General features: G+C 51.8%; 1 protein-coding gene across 1 annotated transcript in view; it reads right to left on the bottom strand.

The window, feature by feature from the left end:
• The window catches only part of LOC132576669 (filamin-C), a 204,861-nt gene that overhangs the window by 53,524 nt on the left and 131,483 nt on the right, over positions 1-19,854 (bottom strand). The window contains exons 12-22 of the mRNA XM_060246039.1: positions 19,569-19,729; positions 16,053-16,143; positions 14,563-14,732; positions 13,040-13,157; positions 12,423-12,685; positions 11,025-11,622; positions 10,263-10,436; positions 8,608-8,770; positions 7,195-7,355; positions 2,759-2,926; positions 984-1,107 (exon numbers count right to left, since the gene is read on the bottom strand). Coding sequence (XP_060102022.1) covers positions 984-1,107; positions 2,759-2,926; positions 7,195-7,355; positions 8,608-8,770; positions 10,263-10,436; positions 11,025-11,622; positions 12,423-12,685; positions 13,040-13,157; positions 14,563-14,732; positions 16,053-16,143; positions 19,569-19,729 — 2,191 coding nt within the window. The remainder of the gene's footprint in view (positions 1-983; positions 1,108-2,758; positions 2,927-7,194; positions 7,356-8,607; positions 8,771-10,262; positions 10,437-11,024; positions 11,623-12,422; positions 12,686-13,039; positions 13,158-14,562; positions 14,733-16,052; positions 16,144-19,568; positions 19,730-19,854) is intronic.

The raw sequence follows: 19,854 nt of genomic DNA, 5'->3' as shown, positions 1-19,854 counted from the left end.
TGGCCATGGAGGCAGCGGGAAACTCTATTAGCCACAGTATTTGGCTATTAGCCACAGCGTGTGTGTGTGTATATATATATATGCCACTGTGTGACACAGAGTGTTGGACTGGAGGGGCCACTGGCCTGATCCAACATGGCTTCTCTTATGTTCTTATGTGACACAGAGTGTTGGACTGGATGGGCCACTGGCCTGATCCAACATGGCTTCTCTTATGTTCTTATGTGACACAGAGTGTTGGACTGGATGGGCCACTGGCCTGATCCAACATGGCTTCTCTTATGTTCTTATGTGACACAGAGTGTTGGACTGGAGGGGCCACTGGCCTGATCCAACATGGCTTCTCTTATGTTCTTATGTGACACAGAGTGTTGGACTGGATGGGCCACTGGCCTGATCCAACATGGCTTCTCTTATGTGACACAGAGTGTTGGACTGGAGGGGCCATTGGCCTGATCCAACATGGCTTCTCTTCTATTCTTATGTGACACAGAGTGTTGGACTGGATGGGCCACTGGCCTGATCCAACATGGCTTCTCTTATGTTCTTATGTGACACAGAGTGTTGGACTGGAGGGGCCACTGGCCTGATCCAACATGGCTTCTCTTATGTGACACAGAGTGTTGGACTGGATGGGCCATTGGCCTGATCCAACATGGCTTCTCTTATGTTCTTATGTTCTCAGAGGCCTTGGAAAAGAAGCGGGCCTGTCTTGAACACAACCCCACTCACGTCCTCTTTCTGCCCTGAGGACTGACGGCTCCCTGTCTCAAAGGGAAATCTGTCCCTCACCATGTAGAAGAAGAGTGTAGATTTTTACCCCGCCCTTTTCCCTGAATCAGTCTCAGAGCGGCTTACAATCTCTTTTTTCTTCCTCCCCCCACAACAGACACCCCATGAGGTGGGTGGGGCTGAGAGAGCTCCCCCAGAAGCTACCCTTTCGAGGACAACTCTGCGAGAGCTATGGACCTCCCACTGCTTACCTGCGAGGAACTTCTTGCCCGGCGTACTTCACAGACACGGTGTACGGCCCGTCAGTGGCGGGGGTGTAGTTGACCGTGTGGGTGCCATCCCCGTTGTCACGCACTTCCACTGGTTCAGCCACCCCTGGGGAGGCAGGAAAGAGGGTCACCAAAAGGGAAGGAAACAGAGGGACCGACGGGGACAGGATCGGGCAGGCATTGCCCTATGCATTCGAACCCCTGACTCTTTTTCAAACCCAATAGGCCAATGACGGGACCCGATCTCGGCAACATGTTTGATGTAGGAACCAATTCATTCAGTCATGGTGAAACAACACGCACACACAAAGAAGCCACCCCCGCCATCACAGGAACTCAGGCCAATGAACAGTCTTCTCCCTTCCCCTATTTTAGTATCTCACAACAACCCTGCGAGGTAGATTGGGCCAAGAGAGAGTGCCCGATCCAAGGCCACCCTGTGAGCTGTACAGCTGAATCGGCACTTGAACTCAGGTCCCCCAGATCCTCATCTCACCACGATGCCCATCGAGCGTCAGAGTAGTACTAAACGTGGGTGGCACCAAAAAGGGAAAAGAAGACTGCAGATTTATACCCCGCCCTTCTCTCCGAATGAGACACTCAGTGCAGTCACAATCTCCTTTCCCTTCCTCCCCCACAACAGACACCCTGTGAGCAATCTTCCCTCTAAGTTGCAGAGTCTTGTGAGCAAAAATTCTGCTTTGTGAGCTACTGGCATTAAAGTTGTGAGCTCCTGCATCACTTATAGTGCTCTCCGGCCATTTTTCCTAAGACAAAAAGGTGTGAGCTGGAGGCTAAAAATCTGTGAGCTAGCTCACGCTAACTCAGTTTAGAGGGAACACTGCCTGTGATGTGGGTGGGGCTGAGAGAGCTCTGACAGAAACTGCCCTTTCAAGAACAGCTCTGCGAGAGCTATGCCTCTCCCAAGGCCATTCCAGTAACTGTGAGTGGAGGAATGGGGGATCAAACCCGATTCTCTCAGATAAGAGTCCGCGCACTTCACCACTACACCAAACTAGCTCTCTAAGAAGATGATATCTTCTCTCTGAATCAGTCTCAGAGCAGCTCACAATCTCCATTACCTTCTTCCCCCACAACAGACACCCTACAGGTGAGTGGGGCTGAGAGAGCTCTCACAGTAGCTGCTCTTTCAAGGACAACTCCTACAAGAGCTATGGCTGACCCAAGGCCATTCCAGCAGGTGCAAGTGGAGGAGTGGGGAATCAAACCAGTTCTCCCAGATAAGAGAGCTCTGGCTGACCCAAGGCCCTTCCAGCAGCTGCAAGTGGAGGAGTGGGGAATCAAACCCAGTTCTCCCAGATAAGAGAGCTCTGGCTGACCCAAGGCCATTCCAGCAGCTGCGAGTGGAGGAGTGGGGAATCAAACCCGGTTCTCCCAGATAAGAGAGCTCTGGCTGACCCAAGGCCCTTCCAGCAGCTGCAAGTGGAGGAGTGGGGAATCCAACCCGGTTCTCCCAGACAAGAGTCCGCGCACTTCACCACTACAAAAGCACTTTCGAAACTAAGTGTACAATTGTATCATCCCGAAACCATCCCACCCCGCCCCTCCCCCAAGTCCGTGGTAAAATTGTCTTCCACAAAACCGTTCCCTGGTGCCAGAAAGGTTGGGGATCTGCTGCCCTAGATCCTCATCACACCACAACACCCACTGAGCTTCAGAGTAGTACTAAACTGGAGCGGCACCAAAAAGGGGGAAAGATAGTCCGTGGAGAAGGTCAGCCTGTTCCGTTTCCGTACCTGAGGGTCCCAAGACCATCACCTCCAGGGGGGCTAGACCGGCCTTGCTGCAGTCCACAGTGAAAGTCTGGGGGACGCGTGCTCTCACACCGGCACCCAGCCCGGGCCCCGAGCACTTCACCTTGCCGGGGTCCACCACGTCCTTGACCGGAACACGGAAGGGGCTCCCTGCAAGTGGAAGAGAAGCACATTGTTGGTTCCCTCAAGGGGTTCTACCTTCTCGGGACAGATTCAGGCACATCTATCCAGCAAACAGCCGCACCAACAGAACACCTGCCATAGACTCAAATTCCCAGCCACCTCAAACACAGCGTTCATAAGAGAAGCCATGTTGGATCAGGCCAACGGCCCATCAAGTCCAACACTCTGTGTCACACAGTGGCAAAAAATTTTATATACACACATACACTGTGGCTAATAGCCGCTGATGGACCTGTGCTCCATATTTTTATCTAAACCCCTCTTGAAGGTGGCTATACTTGTGGCCGCCACCACCTCCTGTGGCAGTGAATTCCACATGTTAATCACCCTTTGGGTGAAGAAGTACTTCCTTTTATCCGTTTTAACCTGTCTGCTCAGCAATGTCATCGAATGCCCACGAGTTCTTGTATTGTGAGAAAGGGAGAAAAGTACTTCTTTCTCTACTTTCTCCATCCCATGCATTATCTTGTAAACCTCTATCATGTCACCCCGCAGTCGACGTTTCTCCAAGCTAAAGAGTCCCAAGCGTTTCAACCTTTCTTCATAGGGAAGGTGTTCCAGCCCTTTAATCATTCTAGTTGCCCTTCTCTGGACTTTCTCCAATGCTATAATATCCTTTTTGAGGTGCGGCGACCAGAACTGCACACAGTACTCCAAATGAGACCGCACCATCGATTTATACAGGTGCATTATGATACTGGCTGATTTGTTTTCAATTTCCTTCCTAATAATTCCCAGCATGGCGTTGGCCTTTTTTATTGCAAACACACACTGTCTTGACATTTTCAGTGAGTTATCTACCACGACCCCAAGATCTCTCTCTTGGTCAGTCTCTGCCAGTTCACACCCCATCAACTTGTATTTGTAGCTGGGATTCTTGGCCCCAATGTGCATTACTTTGCACTTGGCCACATTGAACCGCATCTGCCACGTTGACGCCCACTCACCCAGCCTCAACAGATCCCTTTGGAGTTCCTCACAATCCTCTCTGGTTCTCACCACCCTTCTTCTTTGAAGAAGAAGAAGATGACAGTAGATTTATATCCCGTTCTCCCCTCTCAGAGTCTCAGAGCAGTTGCAATCTCCTTTACCTTCCTCCACCACAACAGACACCCTATGAGGTAGGTGGGGCTGAGAGAGCTCTGACAGAAGCTTCCCCTTCAAGGACAACTCCTACAAGAGCTATGGCTGACCCAAGGACATTCTGGCAGCTGCAAGTGAAGGAGGGAGGAATCAAACTCGGTTCTCCCAGATAAGAGAGCTCTGGCTGACCCAAAGCCATTCCAGCAGCTGCAAGTGGAGGAGGGAGGAATCAAACCCGGTTCTCCCAGATAAGAGCCTGCACACTTAACCACTATACCAAACTGGCTCTCTCAATAATAAGATATTGGATTCTTCACTCTGAATCTCAGAGCAGTCTACAATCTCCTTTACCTTCCTCCCTCACAACAGACACCCTGTGAGGTGGGTGGGGCTGAGAGAGCTCTCCCAGAAGCTGCCCTTTCAAGGACAGTTCTGCGAGAGCTGGTCCTCCCAGATAAGAGTCCACACACTTAATCACTACACCAAACTGGCTCTCTTTAGAAGAAGATATTGGATTTATACCCCACCCTTCATTCCAAATCTCAGAGTGTCAGAGCAGCTCACAATCTACCTCCCCCCCCGCAACAGACACCCTGTGAGGTGGGTGGGACTGAGAGAGCTGTGACAAAAACTGCCCTTTCAAGGAGAGTTCTGCGAGAGCTCTGGCTGACCCAAGGCCGTTACAGCAGCTGCAAGTGGAGGAGTGGGGAATCATATGGACATATGAAGCTGCCTTATACTGAATCAGACCCTTGGTCCATCAAAGTCAGTATTGTCTTCTCAGACTGGCAGTGGCTCTCCAGGGTCTCAAGCTGAGGTTTTTCACACCTGTTTGCCTGGACCCTTTTTTGGAGATGCCAGGGATTGAACCTGGGACCTTCTGCTTCCCAAGCAGATGCTCTGCTACTGAGCCACAGCCCCATTCATGGCTCTCCAGGGTCTCAAGCTGAGGTTTTTCACACCTATTTGCCTGGACCCTTTTTTGGAGATGCCAGGGATTGAACCTGGGACCCTCTGCTTCCCAAGCAGATGCTCTACCACTGAGCCACAGCCCCATTCATGGCTCTCCAGGGTCTCAAGCTGAGGTTTTTCACACCTATTTGCCTGGACCCTTTTTTGGAGATGCCGGGGATTGAACCTGGGACCTTCTGCTTCCCAAGCAGATGCTCTACTACTGAGCAACCGTCCCTCCCCAAATCAAACCTGCTTCTCCCCAGATAAGAGTCCACACACTTAACCACCACACCAAGCTGGCTCAGCCATTTCTGCATCAATGCGCCAACAGCTCAAGCACGCATGCCTGTGCTCTGATTGCTCTGCACTCAATGTCCAGCCACTGGCAGCGAGACCCTGGCATGCGAGGGGACTTGGGGACTCTGTCCATAGCGTCAAAGCCCATAACGGCGCGTTTGCACACACAAATCAGCCTCGGAGGTGACAGTCACAATGCAACAGCCCAGCATCTCCAAGAATAAAGTGTAGAGTGATCTGGGCATTGCAAACATCTGACGAAGGCGGACCTGTTGGGCTCTGACGTGCCTAGGGTTGCCAATCCCCAGGTGGGCGCAGGGGATTCCCCGGTTTGGAGGCCCTCCCCCCACTTCAGGGTCATCAGAAAGCAGGGTGGGGGAAGGGAAATGTCTGCTGGGCACTCCGTGATTCCCTATGGAGACTGATTCCCACAGGGTATAATGGAGAATTGATCCACAGATATCTGGGGCTGGTAGGGGGGCTGCTTTTTGAGAAAGAGGCACCAGATTTGCAGCATAGCCTCCAACGCCACTCCTCAAAACACCCTCCAAGTTTCAAAAGGATTGGGCCAGGGGGTCCAATTCTATGAGCCCCCAAAGAAGGTGCCCCTATCCTTCATCATTTCCAATGGAGGGAAGGCATCTAGAAGGCGTGCGGTCCCTTTCAATGTGACGGCCAGAACTCCCTTCGGAGTTCAGTGATGCTTGTCACAGCCTTGATCCTAGCTCCACCCCCAATATCTCCAGGCTCCACCCCCAAAGCCTCCAGATATTTCTTAAGAACAGAAGAGAAACCATGTTGGATCAGGCCAATGGCCCATGCAGTCCAACACTCTGTGTCAAACCATGGGCAGTATATGTGTGTGTGTATACACACAGACGCACACACACACACATATATATGTATATATATACACACACACACGCACACACACAAACACACACATATATATATATATATACACACACATGCGCACACACACATATATATACACACACACACGCACACACAAACACACACATATCTATACACACACACACATATATATATACACACACACACACGCACGCACACACACACATATATATACACACAAACACGGACACAAACATATATATATACACACACAGGCACACTCACACACACATATATATATATACACACGCACACACAAATATATATATATACACACACGCGCACAAATACACACACACATATATATATACACACGCGCCCACGCACACACACACACACACACATATATATACACACTGTGGCTAATAGCCACTGATGGACCTCTGCTCCATATTTTTATCCAATCCCCTCTTGAAGCTGGCTATGCTTGTAGCCGCCACCACATCCTGTGGCAGTGAATTCCACCTGTTAATCACCCTTTGGGTGAAGAAGGACTTCCTTTTATCCGTTTTAACCTGACTGCTCAACAATTTCATTGAATGCCCACGAGTTCTTGTATTGTGAGAAAGGGAGAAAAGTTCTTTTTTCTCTACTTTCTCCATCCCATGCATAATCCTGTAAACCTCTCTCATGTCACCCCGCAGTCGATGTTTCTCCAAGCTAAAGAGCCCCAAGCGTTTCAACCTTTCTTCATAGGGAAAGTGTTCCAGCCCTTTAATCATTCTAGTTGCCCCTCTCTGGACTTTCTCCAATGCTATAATATCCTTTTTGAGGTGCGGCGACCAGAACTGCACACAGTATTCCAAATGAGACCGCACCATCGATTTATACAGGGGCATGATGATACTGGCTGATTTGTTTTCAATTCCCTTCCTAATAATTCCCAGCATGGCGTTGGCCTTTTTTATTGCAATCGCACAATTGGACAATTGAATTGGATTCAGCAACCCTAGATGTGCCCCAGCCTGCACATCATCTCCACCTACCAGGTATAGGGCGCCCCCCAAAGGTGATGTTGACGTCATAGTCGCCCGGTGTGAACGGGATGTACTCAACGCTGCAGCTTCCGTCTTTGTTATCCTTGCAAGACATCTTGGCCTCCGACGGGCCCTCGATAGCCAAGCCGAGACCCCCTGTCCCAGCCCCCCTGCAAAGAAACAGAAGAGACCGGTCAAGCGCATTCATGCAGAATCCGGTCGTTTCTGCCAGCAGCTCCAAGCGTCTAGTTCAACACAGTGGCAACGAAAACAGATTTAGCAGAACACGAACTCTTGAGCAAATTTGGCAGCGGGTTTGCGGGCCCCCGTGGCGCAGAGTGGTAAAGCTGCAGTACTGCAGTCCGAGCTCTCTGCTCACGACCTGAGGTCGATCCCAGCGGAAGCTGGTTCAGGTAGCCAGCTCAAGGTTGACTTAGCCTTCCCTCCTCCTGAGGTTGGTCAAAGGAGTACCCCAACTTGCTGGGGGGAAAGTGTAGATGACTGGGGAAGGCAAGGGCAAGGAAGGAAAGAAAAGGTCCCCTGTGCAAGCACCAGTTGTTTCCGATTCTGGGGTGATGCTGCTTTCACGTTTTCACGGCAGACTTTTTATGAGGTGGTTTGCCCTTGCCTTCCCCGGTCATCTACACTTTCCCCCCAGCAAGCTGGGTACTCATTTGACTGACCTCGGAAGGATGAAAGGTTGAGTCAACCTTGGGCCGGCTACCTGAAAACCCAGCTTCCGCCGGGATCGAACTCAGGTCGTGAGCAGAGCTTAGGACTGCAGTACTGCAGCTTTAACACTCTGCGCCACGGGGCTCCTAGGTAAAGGTAGTCCCCTGTGCAAGCGCCAGTCGTTTCCGACTCTGGGGTGGCGTTGCTTTCACAATGTTTTCACGGCAGACTTTTTACGGGGTGGTTTGCCCTTGCCTTCCCCAGTCATCTACACTTTCCCCCCCGGCAAGCTGGGTACTCATTTGACCGACCTCGGAAGGATGGAAGGCTGAGTCTACCTTGGGCCGGCTACCTGAACCAGCTTCCGCTGGGATCGAACTCAGGTCGTGAGCAGAGAGTTCAGATCAGAATACTGCTGCTTTACCACTCTGCGCCACGGGGCCGCAAACCACCCCGTTAAAAAAGTCTGCCGTGAAAACGTCATGATGCGACGTCACCCCCAGAGTCGGAAATGGCTGGTGCTTGCACAGGGGACGACCTTTTTTTTAGCAGATCCTGTGCGCTTTAAATCCTGTACGCTTTTGAATCTGTAATGTTTCAGTTTTGCTAATTGGACCGTTATAACGTGCATCCCTGAAACTCGGCCCTCCTGCCTTCTTCGCTACCCTGAGGCCCCACAGATCAGGTGAGACAGACTTTTTTCTTTATCCTTTCCCTTTCTCTTTGAGAAAGAAAGGAGGACGCAGCTACCTGGTTTCCACGGTGAAGCGGTTCGACTTGTTCACCAGCCCGCCTTCGAGGCCGGGGCCGTAGGCACGCACGCGGCTGGGGTCGCAGCCCTCGGTGACACCCACACGGAAGGGGCTCTTGGGCACCGGCACGTCGTCGTACGTCACTTCCACAAGGTGCACACCTGGGGGATCAGAGAGTCAGAGGGGCAGCATCCTACCTCCATGCCCAGACCCCATAGCGGGCTCCCCTTGCTAGTTAGGGGGCTCTCTCTTTGGCTCCTCCCTCAGTTTGCCAGTTGTGTGTGGGAGGGGGTATTTGTGAATTTCCTGCATTGTGCAGGGGGTTGGACTAGATGACCCTGGAGGTCCTTTCCAACTCTAGGATTCTAGGATTCTTCAGAAGGTGGTGGGCTCTCCTTCCTTGGAGGTTTTTCAACAGAGGCTAGGTGGCCATCTGACAGCAATGAAGATGAAGAAGAAGAAGAAGATATTGTATTTATATCCCGCCATCCACTCCGAAGAGTCTCAGAGCGGCTCACAATCTCCTTTACCTTCCTCCCCCACAACAGACACCCTGTGAGGTGGGTGGGGCTGGAGAGGACTCTCACTGCAGCTGCCCTTTCAAGGACAACCTCTGCCAGAGCTATGGCTGACCCAAGGCCATTCCAGCAGGTGCAAGTGGAGGAGTGGGGAATCAAACCCGGTTCTCCCAGATAAGAGTCCGCACACTTAACCACTACACCAAACTGGCTCTCCACACCAAACTGGCTCTCCTGTGAATTTAGGGGGAGGTGTTTGTGAATTTCCTGCATTGTGCAGGGGGTTGGACTAGATGACCCTGGAGGCCCCTTCCAACTCTAGGATTCTTCAGAAGGTGGTGGGCTCTCCTTCCTTGGAGGTTTTTAAACAGAGGCTAGAGGGCCATCTGACAGCAATGAAGTTCCTGTGAATTTAGGGGGAGGTGTTTGTGAATTTCCTGCATTGTGCAGGGGGTTGGACTAGATGATCCTGGAGGTCCCTTCCAACTCTAGGATTCTAGGATTCTTCAGAAGGTGGTGGGCTCTCCTTCCTTGGAGGTTTTTAAACAGAGGCTAGAGGGCCATATGACAGCAATGAAGATCCTGTGAATTTAGGGGGAGGGGTTTGTGAGTTTCCTGCATTGTGCAGGGGGTAGGATTCCGTGATTCTAATGTCTAAGATGGCAGATTAGTGATAAATTAACTATTTTTCTGATTCATTAAAGATAATCCCTGATTAATTGAGCTGCATGTTGCTGTTTTAAAAACGGTAATTATGTGAAAGGGAAGTCCTTCTCATACTTGGTTAAATGATTCAAACACATACAATTAGTTGACATATTTGTTTGGTAGGGTGACACCTTCCCCAGCTAAATAGATGCAGACAGGATCAATTTGCTTAAGTAGGTGGCTGGCAGAATTTCATTTGCTTCCCAGTCAGATTGCAAACGTCACTGGTTCTAGCCAATAGACCCCGTTCGAAGCAACGATGGGTGCAGAAATTTGGCGGACTTCATCCTCCTGGCCTGAATTTGGTTGGGGGAAAGAACTGCCTAGGCTAGGACATAAAAGAGGGACCCAGGGGCTGCAGGGGAACAGGAAACAGGAAGGAGGAGCCTGCGCAGAGACGGGGGCTGGAGGTATAAAGGGGTCTTACCATCCTCGTAGGGCGTGTATTGCACACGGTAGGTGCCATCTCCGTTGTCAGTGATATAGGTGTCTGTCTTGGCGCCTGAGGGGTTGAGGACGCGCACCTTGATGTGGCTGCCACCCGTCTTGGTGAGCGAACGAGCGTCCACGGTGAACTCGGTGGTGACCTCCCGTAGAACACCTGGGAGAGATCGTGAAGAAGAAGATATTGGATTTATATTCCGCCCTCCACACTGAATCTGAGTCTCCAAGCAGCTCACAATCTCCCCACTCCTCCACTTGCAGCTGCTGGAATGGCCTTGGGTCAGCCAGAGCTCTCTTATCTGGGAGAACCGGGTTTGATTCCCCACTCTTCCACTTGCAGCTGCTGGAATGGCCTTGGGTCAGCCATAGCTCTCTTATCTGGGAGAACCGGGTTGGATTCCCCACTCCTCCACTTGCAGCTGCTGGAATGGCCTTGGGTCAGCCATAGTTCTCTTATCTGGGAGAACCGGGTTTGATTCCCCACTCCTCCACTTGCAGCTGCTGGAATGGCCTTGGGTTAGCCAGAGCTCTCGTAGGAGTTGTCCTTGAAAGGGCAGCTCTTGGGAGAGCTCTCTGAGCCCCACCCACCTCCCAGGGTGCCTGTTGTGTGTGTGGGAAAGTAAAGGAGTCTGTACGCTGCTCTGGGTCTCTGATTAAGAGAGAAGGGCAGGGTATAAATCTGCCGTCTTCTTCTTCGATCGGGACGGACAAGTGGGAAAGACACAAAATATCGGCCGCAGCTCACCTCGGGGTTCCACCCCCGGTCCGAAGACTTTCACGCCGCTGGTGTCCACAGCGGGGTCAACGTTGACGCGGGCGGGGAACTTGGGCACGGCGTGTCCGCCATATTTAATGGTGATGGTGTAGGTGCCCGGGAAGGAGGGGATGTAGGTGATACTGTAGGTCCCGTCGCTGTTGTTCTGGATCAGCACCTCCGCCTTCACCCCCGAGTCGGAGATGATCTCAATGGTCAGTTCCGCGTCGCCCGCTTTCGAGCAGTCCACCATGAAGGTGGCCACCTCGCCCACCTTGCCGTGCTCCAGCCCAGGCCCGCTGGCCGTGACCTTAGAGGGGTCGAAGACGGGCTTGATGTCAGCCTTGAAGGGCGAGCCGGGGATGTGGGCGTTGGCAAAGAGGATGTTGATGGCGTATTCGCCCGGCTCCGTAGGGAGGTAGGAAACAGAGCACGAGCCGTCGCCGTTGTCCTGGCACTCGATCTTGGCTTCGCAGGGGCCCTCCACGGTCAGGCCCAGCCCCCCGGTGCCGGCCCCTTTGGTGTCGATGGTGAAAGGGGCGGGCTTGCCGACGAAACCGCCCTTCAGCCCTGGTCCGTAGGCACACACCTCAAAGGGGAACAGGAAATAATTAACAATCACTATCGTGCGCCATTGTGTGTAGAACAGCCAGGAGATCGTCTGGCAGCCGGAAGTTCTAGTTCTTTTAGCCTTATGCACCACTAGGTGGCGAGCTAGACTTGTTTTTAAAGGTCCATAGGGTTGCAAAGTCTGACTCAGAAAATATCTGGAGACTTCGGGGGTGAAGCCAGGAGGCTTTCACATTCCCTCAAATAAATAAGTAAAAATACAGCAGTGCAGTTTCCCTGAAAACGGTCATCATTTCCTCATCCCCAAACAGCTGCACGTCCCCCATACACTCTCACTCTCTTTCTCTCTCTTATACACACACGCACGCATGGCGGGGGGGAAAGAGAGAGAGGCCAAAATAAAGTTTGCAATCCCACACTTGTGTGGTCTCCCTGGGGCAGTTGACTCACGAGTTGCTGAAGTTCCAAGTTCTTCAGACTAACACAGCGAAACCAAAGGTTTCTATTTGCTATGCAAAAGACCTCTGAAAAGACTGTAAAACAACGGAGGGTCTGGGCTGCTTTCACAGCTACTAGGAGTGGCCATGTTGTTCTGCTGGCTCACCCCGCCCCCACTCAGCCTGGCTCCTAGATTTAAAGGCACAGACACACCATCTAAAAAGTAAGCCTTTCCAAGTGTCTCCCTGATCTGCTGTGCTGGTCTGCTTGCTTCCAGGGGTCCTAGTAACAACCAAAGGACCACTAACACCCTTGGACGATGGCCAATGGGGAGGCATGTCCTTTTGCCCTCCCCCTGAGTGCTCAGTGCCCTCTACTCACCTTGGACGGGTCCGGGGGCATGACAGCCTCCACCGAGAAGGGGCTGCCTGGCACGGGGTGCCCATCGTACGTGACGTCCACCTTGTAAGGCCCCTCTTCAGGCGGCATGTACTTGACAGAGTGGATGTCGTTGGTGGTGCCCGTCTCCACTTTGCAGGGGATCGGACGCCGGGAGGGGGAGCTGATCTTCACGTCCACCTGGCCTTGCCCCCCGGCCCCCTTCGTGTTGACGGCAAATTCCTGGTCACGGCCCACGTCCACCTCTGTGGGCAAAGGGGCAAAAAAAGTTTAAAGCGGGGCTTTTTTTGTAGAAGGAACTCCTTTGCCTATTAGGCCACACCTCTCCCTGATGTAGCCAACCCTCCTGGAGCTTATAGTAGAAGAAGAAGATATTGGATTTATATCCTGCCCTCCACTCCGAAGAGTCTCAGAGCGGCTCACAATCTCCTTTACCTTCCTCCCCCACAACAGACACCCTGTGAGGTGGGTGGGGGAGTGGAGGAGTGGGCAATGCAAGTGGAGGAGTGGGCAATGCAAAGAACTCTGGAGGGCACCCTTCCCACCCCATCTCCCAAACGCTGCTCTGCCCCACCCCACTGCTCCAGTTCTCCACTTACTGCTGTTCAGTCCTTGCACTTTGACCTTGTTGAGGTCGAGGGGAGGAGCCACAGTCACCGGGAAGGGGCTCTTTGGGATGGGATCTCCACCATAAGTGACCGTCACTGCCATGTTACCCTAGTGTATGGGAGGGGGGGAGAGAACAGATACAAGTCAAAACCAGCACGTGTATACTGGGAGGGGATGTTCTAGCCCAGGGGTCCCCAAAATGATACCCAGGGGTGTGACAGAGCCAGCCAACACCTTTCCAAGAATCATAGAGAAGGAAGAGACCTCCAGGGTCATCTAGTCCAACCCTCTGCACAATTCGGGAAACCCACAAATACCTCCCCCTAAATTCACAGGATCTTCATTGCTGTCCAATGGCCATCTAGCCTCTGTTTCAAAACCTCCAAGGAAGGAGAGCTCACCATCTCCCAAGGAAGCCTGTTCCACTGAGGAACTGCTCTAATGGTCAGGAAGTTCTTCCTAATAGAATATAGATTCATAGAGTTGGAAGGGACCTCTAGGGTCATCTAGTCCAACCCCATGCACAATGCAGGAAACTCACAAACACCTCTCCTTAAATTCCCAGGATCATCATTGCTGTCAGATGGCCATCTAGCCTCTGTTGAAAAACCTCCAAGGAAGGAGAGCCCACCACCTCCCAAGCAGGAAGCCTATTCCACTGAGGAACTGCTCTAACTGTCAGGAAGTTCTTCCTAATGTTAAGCCAGAAACTCTTCTGATTTAATTTCAACCCATTGGTTCTGGTCCGACCTTCTGGGAAACAATTCCGCACCATCCTCTAGATGACAGCCTTTCAATTACTTGAAGATGGTGATCCTATCACCTCTCAGCCGCCTCCTCTCCAGGCTAAACATCCCCAGCTCCTTCAACCTTTCCTCATAGGACTTGGTCTCTAGACCCCTCACCATTCCTGGTGTCCAAGTGTTTTTAGAATCTGGGCAGGCCAGGTGGGGCTTTGGCCCAGCAAGACTTCTGACAGGACACTGATTGGATGTGCTGGGCAGAATTTTGAAAACATTGCTTTGAACATATGAAGCTGCCTTATACTGAATCAGACCCTCAGTCCATCAAAATCAGTATTGTCTTCTCAGACTGGCAGCGGCTCTCCAGCGTCTCAAGCTGAGGTTTTTTCACACCTACTTGCCTGGACCCTTTTGAGTTGGGAGATGCTGGGGATTGAACCTGCAACCTTCTGCTTCCCAAGCAGATGCTCTACCACTAAGCCACCGTCCCTCCCCTGCCAACACAGCCCCAAGATCTTTTCCATGTGACAGAAAGTAAGACGTGGCAGCCATTTTGTGGCTGGCTCCACCTCTGGTGGCAGCCATTTTTGGGGCTGCCTCCGCCTCCTGTGTGGTAGCCATTTTGGGCTGTGCCCCCTACACTGTGTCAGAACTTCTAAGGCGCCCACAGGTTGGACCTCTGAACTAGAAGGAGTGCTCAAAGACGGTGCTGGGTTGGCCCTGTGGGAATGAACTGGGCTGAAGGCAGAGGAGCAAAAAATCCATCTCACCTGCTGCACAGCCGTGTACTTAACGGTGTATGAATAATCATGGTTGTCAATGATTTCAAAGTCTCGTACGACCTCGCCTTTGGTGGCCCCTGCAAAGTGGACGTCCAGCTTGGCTTTGCCAGCGCCTTTTGTAAACACTGTGAAATGGGTGGGCTTCCCAACTTCCACACCTGGGAAGAAGAAGGAGAAGGAGGAGAAGAAGAGATTGGATTTATACCCTACTCTTTACTCGGCGCCTCAGAGCAGCTTACAAACTCATTTTCTTTCCCCTCCCCACAACAGACACCCTATATGGTAGGTGGGGCTGAGAGAGCTCTGACAGAACTGCTCTTCTGAGAGAGCTCTGACAGAACTGCTCTTGAGAGGAACAGCTCTGACAGAGTTGTGACTGACCCAAGATCACTCCAGCTGGTGCATGTGGAGGAATGAGGGATTAAACCCGGTTCTCCCAGATAAGAGTCTGCTTGCTACTGAAGCAAGTTCAGGGCAGCTTCCAAAGATAAATATAGAAATAAAAACATGCAATTCTCCGTAAAAGCAATATACAACCAGCAGGATGACAATACAGCCAAATCTGCCCATATTACATACAATTACAGATTTGAGTATAATAATATAACTCATGTGGGCAGATATGAACCGGTCTGGGCCAATTCCAATAGGTGTTCATGAAATTTCAGCGGAAGGGTCGTTCACACCACATGTCCATGGCTTCGTTAACCACGACACCAAACCGGTGAGGGCAAAGCTTGCAAAGAACGCTACCACTCTTCTGGACAAAAAGACTATCAACCTTAGCTGCAAAGCAAGCATATCACTCTAATGGAAAAACCAAACAACAAAAAAGAGGTGCATGGAAAAGACTAACGTATGAAGTGCTTGCGGAAATCGTCTTTCCGGACTATAGAGACCTTTTGCACAAGCACTTCATTGGACTGGATGAAATTGTATTGCATCGCTGTTGCGTTAGAACACACTTTGAGACCGTTTCCAATATTGCATTTCTATCTGAAATGAATTTTGCATAATCGCTTGTATTAGTAATTCATCCACAGTCTGATTTTGGTTATTCAGCACTCCCTTCGGTGTGTCTCTTTGTTGTTTGAGCCTCTGGACACTGTCTGGAGATCGCCCAGAATTATGGCTGATCCCCAGATGATGGAGATCGGCTCCCCTGGAGAAAATGGCTGGTTAAAAGGGTGGGCTTTATGCGGCATTGCACCCCGCTGAGGCCCCTCCCCTCCCCTGCCCAAAGCCCACCCCTCTCCCCGATCCACCCCCCCCCAAACCTCCAGGAACTTCCCAAGCCAAAGTTGGCACCCCGAGCCCAAAGCACCCTCTAAGAATTCTAGGCTGCCGGCAGATTTCTTACGAAGCCTTTTTAGTTCCTCCCTCATGCCCTTGGAAACCCATTCCATCCTGGACTCCCAGTGTGTATTACTTCTTTCTGGGCAGTTTCCCATCGTCCTCTCTGTTCAGCTTTGGCTCACCTGTCCGGTTGAGTCCAGGCCCTTCGGCCTTCACCTTGCTGGCGTCGTGGGAAGGGTCTACCTTGATGTGGAAAGGGCTGATGGGGATTTCCTGAAGAAGAAGATATTGGATTTATATCCCACCCTCCACTCGGAAGATTCTCAGAGCGGCTCGCAATCTCCTTTACCTTCCTTCCCCACAACAGACACCCTGTGAGGAGGGTGGGGCTGAGAGGGCTCTCCCAGCAGCTGCCCTTTCAAGGACAGAGTCTCAGAACAGCCTACAATCTCCTTTCCCTTCCTCCCCCACAACAGACACCCCATGAGGTGGGTGGGGCTGAGAGGGCTCTCACAGCGGCTGCCCTTTCAAGCACAGAGTCTCAGAGCAGCCTACAATCTCCTTTTCCTTCCTCCCCCACAACAGACACCCCGTGAGGTGGGTAGGGCTGAGAGGGCTCTCTCAGCGGCTGCCCTTTCAAGGACAGCCTCTGCCAGAGCTATGGCTGACCCAAGGCCATTCCAGCAGCTGCAAGTGGAGGAGTGGGGAATCAAACCTGGTTCTCCCAGATAAGAGAGCTCTGGCTGACCCAAGGCCATCCCAGCAGCTGCAAATGGAGGAGTGGGGAATCAAACCCGGTTCTCCCAGATAAGAGAGCTCTGGCTGACCCAAGACCATTCCAGCAGCTGCAAGTGGAGGAGTGGGGAATCAAACCCGGTTCTCCCAGATAAGAGAGCTCTGGCTGACCCAAGGCCATTCCTGCAGTTGCAAGTGGAAGATTGGGGAATCGAACCTGGTTCTCCCAGATAAGAGAGCTCTGGCTGACCCAAGGCCATGCTAGAAGAGGGGGAAGGTCAGACTGTTAGCCTGAGGGGCACTGTCCCACAATTGCGCTGGCTTTGACAGGGTCGAGGGACGTCAACCCTGGCGGTTCTCTTTCTACTGCCCCTTTTTGGGGACGCAGGCTTTTAAAAATGAGCAGTTACAGGGGCTTCAGTGTGCCTGGCCTGAGGCAGGGACCGTGGCGGTGAAGGCTGGCCGAACAGGTACCTAAGTCGATTGCAGGTAAGAGGCTCTGCTTTCACACGAAACCGCCTTCTATCAAATCAGATCACCGGCCCATCGAGGTCATTCTTGTCTGCTCGGACTGACGGCGGCTCTTCAGGGAGTCACAGGGAGAGGTCTTTCCCACCCACCCACCCCCCGCCTGCTCTTGGAGACGCTGACGATCGAACTCTGGACCTTCTGCATGCCAAGCAGAGGCTCTTCCACTCAGCCACAGCTCTGTCTACCTCCTGGTTTACCCCACAGAGGGTTGCCAATCCCCAGATGGGGGCAGGGGATCCCCCAGTTTGGAGGCCCTCCCCCCACTTTAGGGTCATCAGAAAGCAGAGCGGTGAAGGGAATGTCTGCTGGGAACTCCGGTATTCCCTATGGAGACCAATTCCCATAGGGCAGGGGTGGCCCACAGTAGCTCTCCAGATGTTTTTTGCCTACAACTCCCATCAGCCCCAGCCAGCACGGCCAATAGCTGGGGCTGTTGGAGTTGTAGGCAAAAAAACACATCTGGAGAGCTACCGTGGGCCACCCCTGCCATAGGGCATAATGGAGAATTGATATGTGGGTATCTGAGGTAAAGCACCAAATTTGCAGCACAGCATCCAATGCCACTCCTCAAAACACCCTCCAAGTTTCAAAAGGATCGGACCAGGGGGTCCAATTCCATGAGCCCCCAAAATGGTGCCTCTATCCATTATTTCCAATGGAGGAAGGCATTTCAAAGGTGCACGGTCCCTTTCAATGTGATGGCCAGAACTCCCTTCGGAGTTCAATTATTCTTGTCACACCCTTGCTCCTGGCTCCAACCCCAATGTCTCCTGGCTCCACCCCCAAAGTCCCCAGAATATTTCTTGAATTGCACTTGGCAACCCTAACCCCACAGGGTTGTTGTGACAATAAAATGTCTTTCTTTCTTTCTTTCTTTCTTTCTTTCTTTCTTTCTTTCTTTCTTTCTTTCTTTCTTTCTTTCTTTCTTTCTTTCTTTCTTTCTTTCTTTCTTTCTTTCTCTCTCTCTCTCTCTCTCTTTCTTCCTTCCTTCCTTCCTTCCTCTTTCTCTCTCTTCCTCTCTTTCTCTCTCTCTCCCCTCCCTCCCTCCCTCCTTTCTCTTTCTTTCTTTCTTTCTTTCTTTCTTCTTTCTTTTCTTTCTTTCTTTCTTTCTTTCTTTCTTTCTTTCTCTCTTCTCTCTCTCTCTCTCTCTTTCTTCCTTCCTTCCTTCCTTCCTCTTTCTCTCTCTTCCTCTCTTCTCTCTCTCTCTCCCTCCCTCCCTCCCTCCTTTCTCTTCTTTCTTTCTTTCTTTCTTTCTTTCTTTCTTTCTTTCTTTCTTTCTTCTTTCTTTCTTCTCTTTCTTTCTTCCCCTCTCTCTCTCTTTCTCTCTCTCTTTCTCAAGTCCCAAGTCATGCAAGGCTTGAAAAGGGGGAAGGAAGACTCCTTGCCGCTCTGGTTTGCTTGAAGAAAAGATGGGATACCCAGGATGGAATTCTAGCAGGAGCTCCTTTGCATATCAGACCACCCACCTGTGATGTAGCCAATCCTCCTGGAGCTTACAGCAGGCCCTGTACGAAGAGCCCCTGTAAGGAATTCTAGCAGGACCTCCTTTGCCTATTAGGCCACACCCCCTGATGCAGCCAATCCACCTGGAGCTTCCAGCAGGCCCTGTACGAAGAGCCCTGTAAGGAATTCTAGCAGGACCTCCTTTGCCTATTAGGCCACACCCCCTGATGCAGCCAATCCTCCTGGAGCTCTCAGTAGGCCCTGTACGAAGAGCCCTGTAAGGAATTCCAGCAGGACCTCCTTTGCCTATTAGGCCTCGCCCCCTGATGCAGCCAACCCTCCTGGAGCTCTCAGCAGGCCCTGTACTAAGAGCCTGTAAGGAATTCTAGCAGGACCTCCTTTGCATATTAGGCCACACACCCCTGATGCAGCCAATCCTCCTGGAGCTTCCAGCAGGCCCTGTACGAAGAGCCCTGTAAGGAATTCCAGCAGGACCTCCTTTGCCTATTAGGCCTCGCCCCCCTGATGCAGCCAACCCTCCTGGAGCTCTCAGCAGGCCCTGCACGATGAGCCCTCTCGGAGGAGTGGCTACATCCGGAAGGTGTGGCCTAGCGGGAACTCCTTTGCATATTAGGCCACACCCCTGATGTAACGAATCCTCCTGGAGCTTACAGTAGGCTCTGCACGATGAGCCCTGTAAACTCTCAGAGGAGTGGCTACATCAGGGAGGTGTGGCCCAGTAGCAGAATTCTAGCAGGAACTCCTTTGCATATTAGGCCACACCCCCTGATGCAACCAATCCTCCTGGAGCTTACAAAAAAGAGCCTTGTAAGCTCTTGGAGGATTGGCTACATCAGCGGGTTGTGGCCTAATATGCAAAGGAGCTCCTGCTAGAATTCACCCCTGGAGACACCTAAGCTAGAAGGAGCGGAGAGAAGTGCCCAGAAAGAAAGGATCCGATCCAAGGAAGTCCCGCTCCTGTTGCGTACCTGGTTGGCAAAGAGCACCATGATGGTGTAGCGCCCGGGGCCCGGCGGGGTGTACTTGACGGTGAACGTGTCATTGTCGTTCTTGATGATGTCGAAATCGATGTCAGCCTCCACTGGCCCCACCACGCCCGGGGCGCACTTGATGCCAATGCTCACGTCCCCTGAAAGACAACATAAGGAACCCTTGGTAACCGGTCAACCTATATAAAGGCGCAATAGATCATCTCCACTGAGCTATCAACTGTCAAAATAAAGGATTGTCTTTCAAACACTGTTATTGCTTATG

This window comes from Heteronotia binoei, chromosome 8, assembly GCF_032191835.1.
Source record: "Heteronotia binoei isolate CCM8104 ecotype False Entrance Well chromosome 8, APGP_CSIRO_Hbin_v1, whole genome shotgun sequence".
NCBI lineage: Eukaryota > Metazoa > Chordata > Lepidosauria > Squamata > Gekkonidae > Heteronotia > Heteronotia binoei.
Note: the sequence above shows the minus strand (reverse complement) of the source record. Positions and strands in the feature narration are given on the sequence as shown.